Source organism: Aptenodytes patagonicus, chromosome 13 (assembly GCF_965638725.1).
Source record: "Aptenodytes patagonicus chromosome 13, bAptPat1.pri.cur, whole genome shotgun sequence".
Classification (NCBI taxonomy): domain Eukaryota; kingdom Metazoa; phylum Chordata; class Aves; order Sphenisciformes; family Spheniscidae; genus Aptenodytes; species Aptenodytes patagonicus.
The window spans coordinates 2,674,530-2,689,239 of record NC_134961.1 but is presented as its reverse complement, the minus strand read 5'-3'; the positions used below and the strand labels follow the sequence as shown (position 1 = coordinate 2,689,239).

General features: G+C 58.7%; 1 protein-coding gene across 1 annotated transcript; it reads right to left on the bottom strand.

The window, feature by feature from the left end:
* Positions 1 to 9,897: 9,897 nt before the first annotated feature.
* On the bottom strand, positions 9,898 to 10,587 carry LOC143166531 (noggin-2-like). Its single transcript, XM_076350957.1, has one exon. The coding sequence runs from the start codon at positions 10,561 to 10,563 to the stop codon at positions 9,925 to 9,927; it is 639 nt and encodes a 212-aa protein (XP_076207072.1). The 5' UTR covers positions 10,564 to 10,587; the 3' UTR covers positions 9,898 to 9,924.
* Between the last annotated feature and the right edge of the window lie 4,123 nt (positions 10,588 to 14,710).

The window sequence follows — 14,710 nt, the reverse complement described above, 5'->3', positions numbered from 1 at the left end:
GGGGAAGAAAAACATACTGACCCAGGCAAGTTGATGAGGAATAAAACATTCTCCTCGCACTTACCGGCAAAGGATCACAGCCACCATCCAGATGTGGATGGTCCAGAAAGGACCTTTTCGTTCCTTTTTTGCCTTGCATCACTGCAACCACATCAGCACCATAATCTGAATATACAGAGTCTGGGGGTTCAAACTGGATCAAAAGGCTCTGATGCTGTCTGAAGGAAACCTGGAATGCCCCATCATGACTTCTTTTGCTACAGTGCAATTTGATGGGAAATTGCACAGATAGACAAATAATATGGTTTCAAGTTAAGTTTGGTCAGAAAAAGTTTCCTGCCAATAGTGAATACAGTTCCTGGGGCTGTTCCTTTCTGGCGTGGGTCTCCGCACCCATCTTCCATGCCTTCTCACCTCCAGACATTTAACAGTATGGCTCTGGCTTAATGTCATCTGGCTCCAAAGCTGGTCTCTCTAGATCCTAGTGACAACTACTCAATGGCCCGTCTTGTATTTCTTGATCTGCTCTGCCTGTTTTGATGTTTTACCCTGTTGGAGGTTGGTTTTTTTGGACTTGTCCTTCTGAGCATGGCCTGCACCTTGGAGACTGAATTGAAGAGCTTTTAAGAGAGAAGAATGGACTCCATGGTCTCGGAAGCTGTCCATGGCATTGGGATTTCCTGGCCTTGCTCCAACAGCTCTCAGGGCATAGCAGAGCCAGCTTCCCCCCTTGGGAGCTCAGTGTCACGGCAAGAAGAAAGGAAGAAGCACGGTAGTGATGATTGGAACTGCAAGTCTGCAGGGTTTGTTAGTAGAAATTACTGCCATACTACCAGTGCACTCCTCTACGCCCAGGATTAAGTCCTCACATCCCATGCCCAGAGCACATGAACAAGTGCTCTTATTCTCTTGCGTGTGCGCATCCACAGAGACATCTTCCATCCACATTACAAAGGGGTGGAAGTTTGCAGATGGCCTTCCTTAGGAAGCAGATGTGCCGCATAGTGCTTGCCAGCACTTTTTGATGAAAAATGGCATCAAAATATGAAATTTTGATGAAGAACAGAGGAAAAAACCTGACTGAATTTTCATGATTCCTTTCCTGACTTCTGGCTCGCTACAGAGTTGGTCAAATGTTTCTAAATTCAGCCATGCTTCAAAATTTTTGACCAAAAAACACAAGGATTTTTTTAGAAAAACGTTTCTCAATTTTTCCCTTCTGGTTTGGCCACGTGTCCTATTCACTGAGAGGAGACTCCAGTTGGTTTTTCTGACTAGAACCACACTTTAAAGAGCACAGCCATTCCCTTAATTGGGGCTGATAAATCTTGCAGGCATCGATGAAGATAAATCACATTTTGAGCCCAGAGTACAAATTCTCAGGGTTGAAACATTTGTGTGGTATTTGTTAAGCAATTTGAAGGCTTATTGAAGTAACTGAGCTGGACAACAGGGCTGGACCTGGACCAGGACAACAACTGTGTACAGACACTCAGCGCGTAGGCAACAGAGCTGGAGGGGCCTAGATGAATCTCAGTTCACTCAGAGCATTCACGGAGGATATCTCCTTTCTTCTACGCAGGGTATCTTTGGTTGTGCTTCTTCCACCACTCCCTTTGGAGTACGGAGGGCTGCTTAGTCAGTCCCTGTGGGAAGCCTTTATACTCAAGGCATGCTAAAGTTCCTCATGAAGAACAAATGCACTTCAGCCCAGAGGAAAGTCATGGAGGGCTTTGGACTTCTTGGGTCTGTTTGCTGGCCAGTGGCTGCCACTGCTGCTGCAGCGGCCAGAGGAAAATGCAGCTCCTGCAACGCTGGGGTGGCCTAACGGGACCTCCGGAGTCAGTGATGGCTGGTGAGATGCTGGACTTCCCGGAGAGCTGCTGCGTGTCCAACATGCGTCATCCAACCCAGGCTCAAAGCTTCGGCCCTGAGGGCCCTCAGCTGCTCCACGGGAGCACAGCTCCCTCGGCGGGACGAGCTCCTCTCCAACACTGCCGCACCGCACCTCTCCCAGACCACTCGGCAAAGGCTTCGGCGTGTCCTCGCCACCAGCGGCTCCCCTCCGGCAGAGCAGGGCCCAAGGCCGGCTGCTCCCTGCTCCTCGAGGCCGTGAGCCCTGTGGTGGGTGCTGGGGCTCCGCCAGTCGCCGCCGCCCGTGGCCCCCAAGAGCAGGAAGGGCCCTGAGGCCCCAAGGGCAGCCCACGGGCTGCCACACGGGTCCCTGCTCACGGTGCGGCGGGAGGGAGCCGCCCGGCACCAGGCACAGCCACAGGCCTGGGGAACCCCGCGGCACCGCTCGGAGGTGTGGCGGCCGCCCGGGACCGGCCCGCAGGCGCCGGCGGGGTCTGGTGGGGTGGGTGGAGGGGAAGAGGCCGTGTGAGGGCCCGGGCGGGACAGACCCCGCGGGGAGGACCCGGCGGGCGGGGCGGGGCGACGGGGCCCGCCTGGCCCCGCGCGGCCGCCAGGTGGCGCCCTCCTCCCGGGTCACGGCGCCCGCGGCGGCGGCGGCAGGCGCCGGCCCCCGGGTGGGCCCTGCCCGGCCCTGCCGCCCCGGCGCCGGGGAGACGGGGGCAGGGAGACGGGAGGCCGCGGGGCCGGGGCAAGGCCTGGAGCTGGGACAGGCCGCCGGTGGCACCCCCCGGGGCAGGGTCCTTCTTCCCAGGTGCTGCCGACCTGCACCGCCCGGCCTGCTCCCCTGAGAGCCCCGGGGCAGGAGTAGGCCCTGGCCCAGGCCCGCTGCACTACCCTCCCCAAGGGACCCGGCCTCTCTGGAGCCCAGACTGAGCCGAGTGCCAGAGCCCCAACATAAAGCGCTCTGCTGCCGAGCGGGGCTGTTGCAGCCGCTGCCCAGGGCCACCCCGGCCCTCCCAGCGAAGGGGGCACCCGCCCTGCTCCAGTCCCAGGGGCAGGCCCCAGCTGTGTGCCACGGCCCTGGCCTTGGGACCGCTGTCCATGCCCGGCTGGGGGTACCTCCGCTTGCTTTGGGGTCACCTGTCCCCCATTGGGACCACCTCCAGAGCACTGTCTGGGAGGAGGCAGAGGCCCCGTGTTCTTGGTGAGAAACCGCACCGCAGACCAGTTCAGCAGCCAGTGGGCAGCCTGGGCTGAAGGCTTCTCCTGGTACAGGTCGGACAAGGGCTCCCGTTGGGTACCACAACACTACACGCACCTTCACCATCGTCCTTCATTATTAGCAGCAAAGTCCAGCTTCATGGCTACACATCGACCTGCATGCTGCCTTCTCTGGCTCAAAGAGGTGTCCAAGAGGATGGTTGGCTGCAGTTCCTGGTAGGAAGGGAAAAGACAAAAGTAGGCTCTTTCCTAAAACATGTTCAAAGAGCAGAACACCAAGTCCAGCTCAGTGCTTAATCTCAGCTCCAGGATGAAATATGGTCCCTGTCCCAATAAAGTAGATAAACTGAGCCAAGGCTGGAGGCCCAGTCCTTTGTTAGTAGCATCTCCTGGAGAGAGAGTGTCTTTTGGCAGTAAATGGGATGGAAGCAGACCAGGCAACGCTTGATGACACAGCCAGCCTCAGAGGCGATCTGATGGCTCTTGCACAACCCTCCGAAAACCCTGTAGGCCTGAACACCTGTACGTGATTCCCCAGAGTGAGCCAGCATCCACGACAAGGAGCTCTCTTTCTCCAGCACCGGTGTTCTCTTTTCCCACCCCAGACTCAGAGCCTGCTCCCCAAAGGCTGTCCTGCCCTGGCACCTGGAGATGCAGCCTTTACTTCCCTTCTCAGCATTCCTGCTGCTCGGCTCTGCCTCCTGCTACCTCCCCAAAGGCTGCCTCCAAAGCAGCCAACGCTGAAACAGAGGAGCTGCAACATGGTGCATGCTGGGCACGCTGCTGCTCAGCAGGTGCAATCGCCATCCTGGGAGCTCCAGGGTCCTCACCGTGGACCCCCAGCAGCCCTGGCAGCACTGGCTCCAAAGCCCCAGCTTTTCGCAGTGGTTTGTAAGACTTCCCTGGGGGGAAGGGTCCAGATCCTAACTAGTGGGGGTGGCCAGTGAGCTTGGCTGGTCACCTTGCTCCAGCATTGGGGAGATAACTGGTTTCCAAGGACCATGTTTGTGGGTGACAAGGCACATGACGTGGCTGATCTAGCCAGGCACTCTGTGAGCAACCATGCCCCAGATCTGGCAGTTACCCAAAGTAATACACTTCAGCTCCAGCTTCCAGATCCAAGGAGGAGCCTTTCCCATCATACACCCTGTCAGCTCTCTGGGAGCGTGGGCTTCTGCGAGGGCTCCTCTCCCTTTTCAGGCCATCTGTGTGATGCTGGAAAGCAGGAGAGCAGGGTCTCCTACCACACCCCAGCAGTGGTCCGTGGGGCCTTGGTGGTCTGTGGCCCGCTCCAGGGAGTTTGGCAGGAGACTGAGGTTCTCTGAGCAGGGCATTGAACCTCCTCAGGAGGAAGAGCGGGGCCTGCAAACTGAGAGGCGGAATCGGTCCGCCCGAATTCACTGCACCTACGCTGGGCTTGGGCATGACTGCACCAGCCATGTCCCACACATCTGCTTCAGGGCTTGGGTGTCTCCCTGGCAGACTCATCCAGTGCAAAAAAAAATATGTAGACTGTTTTGCTGTTTGCAAACTAGCCCTGCTTTTTTGTGAATGGGTTCATTCACCGTCCGCCTGAAAGAGCCATTTTAGCCAATGGTTGGCTTGCGAGTGCTGCCTCCCAGCTAGTCGTGATTTGCTCTTCGTGGCTCTGCCTCTCTGATTGGGCTCCCAGGCACCACATGATGTGGTCCCTTCTCCTTGACTGGGTGTCTGACATTTTTAAGCAGAATACCAAACAGCTAATGCCGAAGAGCAACCATGTCTCCTGGATGCTGCTGCTGTTAATGTTCGGTTTTAATCACTGAGGGGGAAGGGAGGCTCACGCACCTTCTTTGCAGATGAACCAGCAGTCCGTCTGACACCTTTGGAGTGACAGTGAGTAAAGCCCTAGATGCTCCCTGCATCCTCTCACACGCGTGCTGGCGAGGGGTCAGGGCCCAGCTCCGCTGAGCGGCGACTGGGCATGTGGTTGGGTTTACTATACATGGAGGCACAGGCAGCTAAGGAGAACTGCAAAGGAGGGGGGAGAAAGGCAGCCTGAGGTGGGTCTTGCGCAGAGGAAGCAGACCCCCCCCCACCATCACACCCAGCAGCTCTGGGGAGATGGCGAGACAAGAGCCCATCTCTGCCCACCCCATGGGGCACGCCTGCGGTCAGCACGGTCCACCCTGGCCTGTACTGGCGCTGTTAACCTCAGCCTTGTTGCATGTTTTTCATCATGGTGATGAACAAGGAGCTGGGGGTGCCTGGAAGAAGCAGGTCCAGCTCACCTGGAGCTCCTAGCCAGCCAGCGGTCAGCAGGATGGGCTCACCAGGGACCTGCTAGTGGACCAAGTGGACTGGCTTTCCCTGACAGCTCCTGGTGGCCATGCCGGGCTGCGAAGGCAAGTGACAGCAAATGCTCACGCCGGGGGAGGAGACAAGCACAATTTTGCATGTTGAGAAAAGTCCCAGTTTAGCCTGGGCTTGAAAGTTTGAGGGGGCCAATTACTGCCTCCAGATCATTCGTCTGCCTTTCTAGGAACGATGAGTGATGGGCTTAGATCATCACCCGGGCCTGAGTCAGATATCTCAAGAGCTGGCATTAGACATCTGCGAGCTCTGGCCCTGTGAATCTGGGTCACCCTGGCAGAGCGGGCACGCCGACAGAAACTGTATTCCTGGAGACCGGCCTTAGCTGAGGGGACCTGAGCTAAACGAGGTGAGGCGGCATGGGAAAATGGGGATGAAATACCCTTTGGCAACGGAGACAAAAGAGTCAACCTGCTGCTGGTGTCAAAGCCAAACCGGGATGTGAAAGGCAAATGGAAAAGTGCCTCTGTACCACTGAGTGAAATGTCAGAAGCCATTCTGAGCTCATGCTCTCTCCCAAGACAAACGAGATCATCTAAATCTGGGGTTCATGCATGGGAGAGCAATTCACCAGGTGACAGAAGGGCCTTGACACGCAGAAGGAAGAGATGGAGACCTCTGCGGACCCGGGAGAGGGGCTCTCTGCTCCAAGCTGGGCTTTGTAGGGACTACAAGGAAGAGATCCAGACGTGATCCAGCCAAGGGAGCTGCCCCAGCACAGCACGTGGTGTCATAGCAGGCGAGCTCTGGCTAGCGCTGGCTGTGGAGAGGAAAGCCGCCTTCGCTTCCCCGTTGCACCAGTGGACGTGTATCTGCAGCACATGGGGCAGCCGTCAGGTCCCATGGAGCCTCCTCCGCCACGTCTGCTCTGCCCTGCCCGAAGGAAGAAGGGGTTAAACCACTGATCCTCCTGCTAACCACCTTCCGTTTAAGCCCCGAGACTCAGCGCAGAGAAGGGAGACTGCAAAGCGTGTGGCTCACTGCGGCTTTGCAGGGCATGGACACGGTCCCCCTGCAAATACTGAGTGAATGGAGGGACCGGCTGGGTGCCCAGGAGCGGGCGTGCACACGCCTGTCAGTGTGTGGCCACAGCCGTGCACGTCTCTTGCCAACGTGATGACAAGCGTGACCCAACCTAGAGGATGCCACCCACCCTCGGTGCTCTGGGCCCATCTCCCAGGCCATCACCCCAGAGCGCAGAGGGAAAGACCCATGTCTTCAGAAGTTGGCACCCACCACATCTCGGGGCTCTGCCTGTTCTGCCTGTTCTGCCCCCTTTCCCCCCCCAGCTTGTCCCTTAATCACAAGCAGCTTGGGGAGACAATGAAATAACCGCACCAAAGAACCAGGCTTGTTCCCCTTTGTCTTTCGCTCTTTTGAGGCTCAGCAGACAAGGCGAGCCATCACGCCCGCGGCCCGGCCGTCACACGTCCGACTCATTGCCTCCCGGGGCAGCTGAGCAGGAGGTGTCTCGGCATGAGGTGACCGCGTGTTGGCACAAGGTGAGCAAACACCAGTGCCATGGCAGGTTGGTGAGGCAGGGCCCGGAGAGCTGGCGCACACCCTGCGGGGCTGCCCTATGCTCCCTGGCCCCTGCCCGCACCAAGCACCTCAGCTCTCGGCTCTCATGCTTTCGCCTCCAGACAAGCCGTCATCTCAAGCGGGACCACCGAGTTCTCCCCGGAGACGGAGGCAGCTCCCCTCCTCCCTCCAGCACATGGCAGGGAGGCTTTTAGGCTGGTTTTCGCTGGAGTTCACACAAATCTCGCCTTCCCCGTTCCCACCCCCCCTTCCCCGCGCAACTGAACTCAGCCATTGAGCCCAGCGAATGGTTTATTTCCCAGGTTAGCACAAAGCAGGGGTCTCTGTGTGCCCCTGGAACCAGCAGAACAAAACGCACAAAGACGTTAGAGGGCCATTTGTAACCAAATCCCAACATACCAGATACTGTTGGGATTATGTCAGAAATATTTTCCCAGAATGCCCTCCCCCCATGCTCCCTCCTACAGATGTTCGGCCCCCACACCACAGATGTTGTTCCTCTTGCAAAATGAGCTTTCCCCTTCCTCTCCCAAATGCCCCTGATGTTTTGCACATTGCCTTTGCCGAGGCCTCTTTTCCACCCTGCCCTCCACGTCCCCCCCTTCCCCGGTCCCTTGCTGACGAACACGCGGAAAGGCCAACCTGCCTCCTCACGTGGGGCTGAGCAGATGGCCGCAGGGCTCTGTGGGGACATCGGCTGCTGGATGTCACTGTCCCTCTCGCCTCATCCCCACCATGCTCGTTAGAAAAGCCCTCTCCCTGTTTCGGCCTCTCTCCATGCATGACCTCTGGGCTCTGCAGGCCTGCTCCAGGGGGGCTTGCCAGACCGTGGTCCCCTTGGAGGAAGATGGACGGATGCGAGCCAGACCCCTTGGAGGGTCCCCGGCGCCTTCCCACGGGCTCAGTGTCATGCCGCTCCCCTCTGCAGCGCGCCGAGCCGGAGGGGGACGGGGTCTCCCCGCCGCTCCGCAGACAGCTTAGCAGAGCGCGGCTCCTCGCTGGCAAGGGCCTTCAGCAGCAGTTTGTTCCTCGGGGATGCCGGGCGCGTTTCAGACACCGGAGGGAACGGCCAGACCTTCCCCTTCAGCACCGGCAGCCCACGTGGAGCACACAGGGGGACAGCCTGGCTGCCCGTCAGGGCCCCGCTCCAAGCCCTATGACAGACAGACAGACAGATCTCCGTCGGGAGCGGACTTGCACTGCCAGTGCCCCTGCTCACCAGTGCTGGGCTCCTCCCCAGCCAGCCCGGCTGCCGGCAGCCTGCCCGTGCGGAGCCGTCCCGTCTCTCCCTTGCCCTGGCTCCATGAGCTCCAGCGGGAGAGCAGGGGGTCCCGTCCGGCCCCGGTGCACGAGGGCAGGAAGCTGAGGGCACGCAGCGCCATTGCAGGATCAGGGCTTCCTCCTGACCCCAGCACGCACCCGGCTACGCCGTGGGGGGGAGATGCCAGCCCTGGGGCTCCGTCGCGGCAGCAGGGCTGGGCACAGGGCTCGTCTCCATCCTTCCCTCCTGTGCTAGTGGCGACAGCCGGGAAAAAACATTTGTTCTGACACACATGAGGCTGCCGAGCTGTGTCAGGCGCTTTGATGGCCGGGGCGGTAACCTCGACCACTTCCTCTGCCAGCGGGAGAGCCGAATCCAAGAGCCACAGAGCATGCGGGAGCTCGGGATGGGCAACACGAAGCAGGAATCTCCCAAGGACTTCAGATGACACCTCCTGTCCAGGACATCGCAGCTCTTTTACGCGTTACAAGCCACTTCTCTCCCGTCTTTTTTTTCTCCCCAACAGGTTATATACGCAAAGAAAATGCAGAGCAGGATCCTGGAGAGGCGTAAACCAGTGGAGCTCTACCAACCTTCGGGGCGTCTCGCGATTTACACCAGCATGGCCCAGCCAAAGCCCTTTACTCATCACCTACTCTGAGCAAGAATTCGAGTCTCCGCTGGTCTCCCAGGGAGCTGGGGTGCTGCACGGGTTTTTTTTCTTCAAAGATAGAGTTTATTGCTAAAAATGTTTTGATCAGTGATAGCTCATATTTACATTGATATGTTTTTAAAGGAATATTCAAGTAAACATTTCCAATAGTTTCTGGCATAATCTCTAGCATTTTTTCCTATACACAAACGTTAAAAATAAATAAACTGTACACAGAAAATTTCCTTTAACATCTCTACACGACTATATGTATTCCCACACAACAAAACGATTCCACTCTTTCATAGATTTGTACTTTTCTTTAAAATTTCCTCCTTAATTAATTGTTATACACTTAAAAAAAAACCCTAGAGAGCTTGGCAAATTAGTTCAAACATCAGTGACAAGGTCTGAAGAAGACAAAAAAAAATACAGCAAAGAAAAACAACCGTCTTCGGGGATGCTGCCGTTTTTTTTTTTTACACCCCCCCCCCCTTTCCTTTTGATAAAATCATCTTTACAGGAAATTTCTGCCCTTTCCTTCAGCAGGGAAATGCTCAGGTTCTGTGGGGATGGGTTTAAAATGTGGTCCTATGTCTTTAAAATAATAATAATAATAATTATAATAATAATAAAAAACAGCTGCGATTTCCCCCCTTTCCTTTAAAATCTCTCTATTTACACGGCTGGTAATTTTTTCTTTTTTTTTTTCTTTTTTTTTTTTTAGTTTTTTATTTTCCTTTTGTTAGAAGGCTATATACGTATAAAAATAGACATCTGATTGTAGTGCTTTACTGTGCCTTTGGCCTGCCCTGCAGTTCCTGGGTTCGCTTTTCCCCTTTCAAATAAAATAACATTAAAATAAGTCCAAAAAAAAAAAAAAAAACCCCAACCCCGAAAAAACCCAAAAAACCAACCCCGGTTCCTCCCCCCCCACCCCGCGCTGGGGGGGTGGGGGGAAAAAAAACACCCACCCACCCCCCACCCCCACCCCAAAATCATCCAAACGACAAAAGGCGGCAGTGCAAGGGGCCGAGGGAGGCTAGCAGGAGCACTTGCACTCGGAGATGAGCGGGTACTGCACGGGGATCCAGGTGCAGTACTTCTGGCTGGACCAGCCCTGGCAGTGCCAGCGCAGGAAGGTCTTGGTGACCGACTTGACGGGCTTGCAGAACATGCCCTCGGGCAGCGAGCAGGACTTCTCGGCGAAGCAGTTGCCCTCCTTGATGTAGCGGGGCCAGAAGCGGACGCCCAGGTCCTTCCAGGTGTAGAGGACGGGGCAGTAGGTGTACGCCCAGAGCCACTGCAGCACCTTCCGCCGCGCCTTCTTGCCCACCTTGAGGCGCGGTCCCTGGGGCGGACCCAGCTCCAGCCGCCGCAGCTCGGCGGGCAGCGCCGCCCGCCCCCGCCCCGCCGCCGCCTCGGCGCCCGAGGCGTTGGCCGGCCCCGGCACGGCCACGGCCATGAAACCGGGGTCGAAATGGCTGCCCAGCTTCTTCCTCAGAGTCCTCTCGTCCAGGTCCTGCTCCTTGGGGTCGTACTCGGGATCCGGGTGCTCCACGATGTCTTTGACGGGCAGGTTGTCGCTGGGCGAGGGTCGCAGCCGCAGGAAGGGCTGCCCGCCCCCCGGTCGCAGCAGCCCCAGGCAGGAGCAGAGCAGGAGCGCCCGGATCGCCGTCATGCTCCGGGCGGGCCCCCGCCGGCCCCGGCTCGGCGCTGGCTTCCCCGCGGGGCTGGCGCTGCGGGCTCGGCTCCTAGCGCTGCCCGGCGGCGCCTGCCAGCTCCCGGGGACTCATAAATAGGCAGAGACAAAAGTCCGGCGAGGCCCGTTACTTTAAATAGCTCGGCCGGGGTTGTGTGACAGACGCATCTGAGGCTCGCTCCGCGCCCGCGGCCGCTGGCTCCCCGGGGCTCCCCGCCGGGCCGGCTCCAGCCGCGGCCGAGAGCGCCGGGGGGTCCGTGCCTCCCCCGCGGGCGGCGGCGGGGCAGGGCAGGGCACGGCGGCGGCCGAGCCTTCCTCCTCCTCCTCCTCCGCCGCCGCTCTCGCTCGCTCCCCCCCCAAAATTCACAGCGGACTCGTCTCCATCGCCATGGTGACAGCTGGGCCGAGCCCCACGACAGCTTGTCTAGACGGTGTGACAGGGTTTGGCGTGAGACCGGAGCCCGAGAATAAAACCCTCCTTTATAGCCGGGCGAGCCGGGCGAGGGGGCGGGGAGGAGGGTCACGGCGCCGCGGCCCGCTCGGGCGGCCCCTGCGCGGGCACCGCCGGGGCGCGGGGCTCAGGCGGCGGCGGCGGGCGGCGCCGGCAGCGCCCGCGGCCCGGCCGGGCTCCTCCTCATGGCGAGCGGCTGGGGCGGCCCGCGGCCCCCCGGGGCATCCTCGGCGGAGGGGGGGGGAGGGGGGGCGGTCCCCGGCACCGGCGCGGCGAGGCGAGGCGAGGCGGCGCGCCCCGGCTCCCGGCGCGGTCCCTGGCGGCGCCCGCCGCTCCGCGCGGCTCCTCGGCGAGGGCGGGCAGGGGCGGGCTCGGCCGCCGCTCAGCAACCCCGGCGACCCATGCTGCCGCTGCTCCGGGGGCCCGGTCGGCCCCGCCGCGCTCTGCGCATCCAGCCGCGGCTCCGCGCCTCGCCCGCTCCGCGCCCTGCGCTGCCGGCTCGGCTCGGCGCGGTGCAGCCCAGCCCGGCGGGGCTCGGCTCGGCTCGGCTCGGCTTGGCTCGGCGCAGTTCGGTGCAGTCCGGCTCGGCCGCGCCGCGCAGCCCTCCCCGCCGCGCCCCGCCGCCCGCCCGCCGCGCACTGCCGCGCCGCCGCTCGCCGCCCAAGTTAAATACGCGCCCGGCGCGCGGCCGCCCCGCCCCCGCTGTCACTTTCGCCGCGCGCTGAGTGACAGCCGCGCCCGCGCCGCCGCCGGGTCCTGCCGCCGCCCCCGGGAGCAGCCAGCGCCGCCCAGCGCGTCCCGCCTGCCGGCCCCCACGGGGCGAGCGGGGGTCGCGGGGCGCTGGCCCCGGCTGGGGCGCGGGTGCTGCAGGGCCACGCACGGAGAGGCGCCGGGGCCATCACCCCAGCAGCGGGCGCGGCGCTGGGTTCATAGCGTTGGCGCCCAAGCCAGAAGGAGCCCTTGCCTGCCCTCGGCATCCTCTGTCCGCACCAGCCCAGGGCGGTCCGGGCGCCGGCACAGACCTCCCGGGTAGCTGGGCCCTCGCTCTGCTTTCCACAACCACTCTGCTGCCCCACCATGCCTGCTTCTCCGCAAGAGCCCATGCCACCTTCAAAGCCCTCTTCCAGCTTCACGCAGAGCTAAAAGACGAGTAGGGCACCATGTCCCAACAGCCCCTCCTGGGCAGGACCCCTGGGGCAGCACACCAGAGTGTAACCACCAGATGCGCTCCGGCATCAGCATCTCGGCAAGGGAGGCTACAGCCTTCCAGGAGCATCACTCTCACCCCAGATAAAGTGTCCCTGCATCCCTCAGCGCGACATGGTGTGATAGCAAGCCCGGTTAAATCAGTGGCTCTTTCTTCAGCCCCTTCTCAGCAGCGTGGGGCTAAATCTCTTGGCAGAGAGCTGGACCCACAACCTTTGAGGCACAGACTGGTGGAGCCTGGTGGGTGTCAACACAGCGAAAACCCAAACCCTTCTCACCTCCTTTACCTCCACATTGCTGGGGACTGAGCTCACACTTGAACCATGTCCAGAAATTGGACACACAGCTGGTTCCTCCAGGCTGACAGTGTGTAAGAACATTCCTGCCCATGCCAGTCACTCCCTCCCAAAGGCATGAGATAACCAGCTACCCACTGGGGCCAAGGCAGGGCGCGGAGGGAATGAGGCAGATAGCGGGGCCAATTTCTCACCGCGATCTGCTTATGATCCACCAAGCAAAGCGAAGGGCTGCAGCAGCAGGCCAGCCAGGAGCGCCCCACCGGTGCACGCTGAGCATGCGTGGAGCTGGCTTCGCTCAGCAAACTAACGAACGGAGCATTTCCCCCAGGGTTCTGTCTCTTCATCATCCCAGAAATGCCAAATGTTGGGTTCAGACAGGATAAGAAAACAAAACCCCCCAAAATGGAGAGGTCGGAGACTGCATAAGGTCAGAGCATTCCCTGGACTTCAGGGAGACAAAGCCGCCGTGCGCCGGCTCAGGAGCCAGTCACAGTGCGTCCTGGTTATTACTACAGTGCGCAGGATTAAAGTGCACGGTTTAAATGTATCCAGCCTTTCTTCCCTTGCCGTGTATTTCTGCTATCATGATGCCGGCTTGGTTTGCTGAACTCAGCTTTTCTTCACACCTTTGGCTGCAATTAGAGTCATGAAACAATACTGTTCCCCAGCTCTTTTATCATTAGCTCTCAAAACAATTTGCAGAAGAGATGAGTATCATTATCCCTCAATACTGAGTATTTTCAGTAAAACATTCTCATTACCGATTTCCCGACCCCAGTAGGCATGCGATGCTTGAGCCGAAGTCAGCCTCGGTGCGCAGGCAGATGTGCACTCTGCCTTCGCTCACCGCTGGGTGGGAAAACGCGGGTCTCTCAGCAGTCTCAGAATTAAAGCAAACGGTAACGAGAAGCAGCTCAGGGCAGAGACACCCAAGAGTCGGGAACGGGGCAATTACTCAGCGAGATGTACTGCTGTTGGCACTGCTGCCTTAGTAAATCCCGGTGAGGGGATTAACATCTGACTGTAATTGTAATAATAAAATCCGACATGTATACAGCATTTTTCATCCTGAAGGATCCCAAAGCACTCAAGTAACTTAATTCCTTCAGCTGTCTCCTGGACTTTATAAACATGCTTCTTAATCATCCTGCGCCAGGCGAAGATGGCGTTGCTCTGGGCACACTCACGTCACTTCGACAGGTCCCCCGTGGGAGAGGAGAGGCTCTCCAGGGCGGGCTGGAGAAGGTTTCCCCTTTCGGAGGCAAGATCCCTGGAAAATGGTGCTTGGCACGTCCCAGGGGCCGTGGGGGGAAGGCACCAAGGTCTGCAGGGGGCTTGGAAGACTCTCCCAGCCTTTCTAGCGGGCAGCCCATGGTGGGCTAACTGCCGTGCTCTTGTGCTAGCTGGCATGAAGCATTGCATTTGGCATTCTTCTGAATTTTTCAAGGGGCAGGTGGAATAAAGACAAGCCCCTGGGCAGGAAATTTAAGGCTTAATTCTGCCCGCAGGGTCCACCAGCCAAAGGCTCCTTCTCCAGCCCCTTCCCATTCTCTTCTCTTTGGGACCAGAGGCACTGGGGCAAAATCCTATTTATGGCTGCGTGCGTGGACTAAGAGGCTGAGCAGTGCTATGCATTCATATACCTTCCCTCTTACTGCTCTCTGCGGGCACACAGCCCAACTCACAATCTAGCCCTTAATTAAAGGATTTAAAGTTGGAAAGGGTACATATCACATACAGAAAAGCCTTATCAAAATAATTCCGTGTAAGAAGAAAGACGTGATGTTTAAGGCACCTTCTGGGGTCTGGAGAACAAGTCTGATGAGGAGCGGCTGAGGGAACTGGGGTTGTTTAGCCTGGAGAAGAGGAGGCTGAGGGGAGACCTCATCGCTCTCTACAACTATCTGAAAGGAGGTTGTAGCCAGGTGGGTGTCGGGCTCTTCTCCCAAGTAACAAGCGACAGGACCAGAGGAAACGGCCTCAAGTTGCGCCAGGGGAGGTTTAGATTGGACATGAGGAAAAATTTCTTTACTGAAAGAGCAGTTAAACATTGGAACAGGCTGCCCAGGGAAGTGGTGGAGTCACCATCCCTGGAGGTATTTAAAAGACGTGGAGATGAGGTGCTTATGGACATGGTTTAGTGGGCATGGTGGTGTTGGGTCAATGGTTG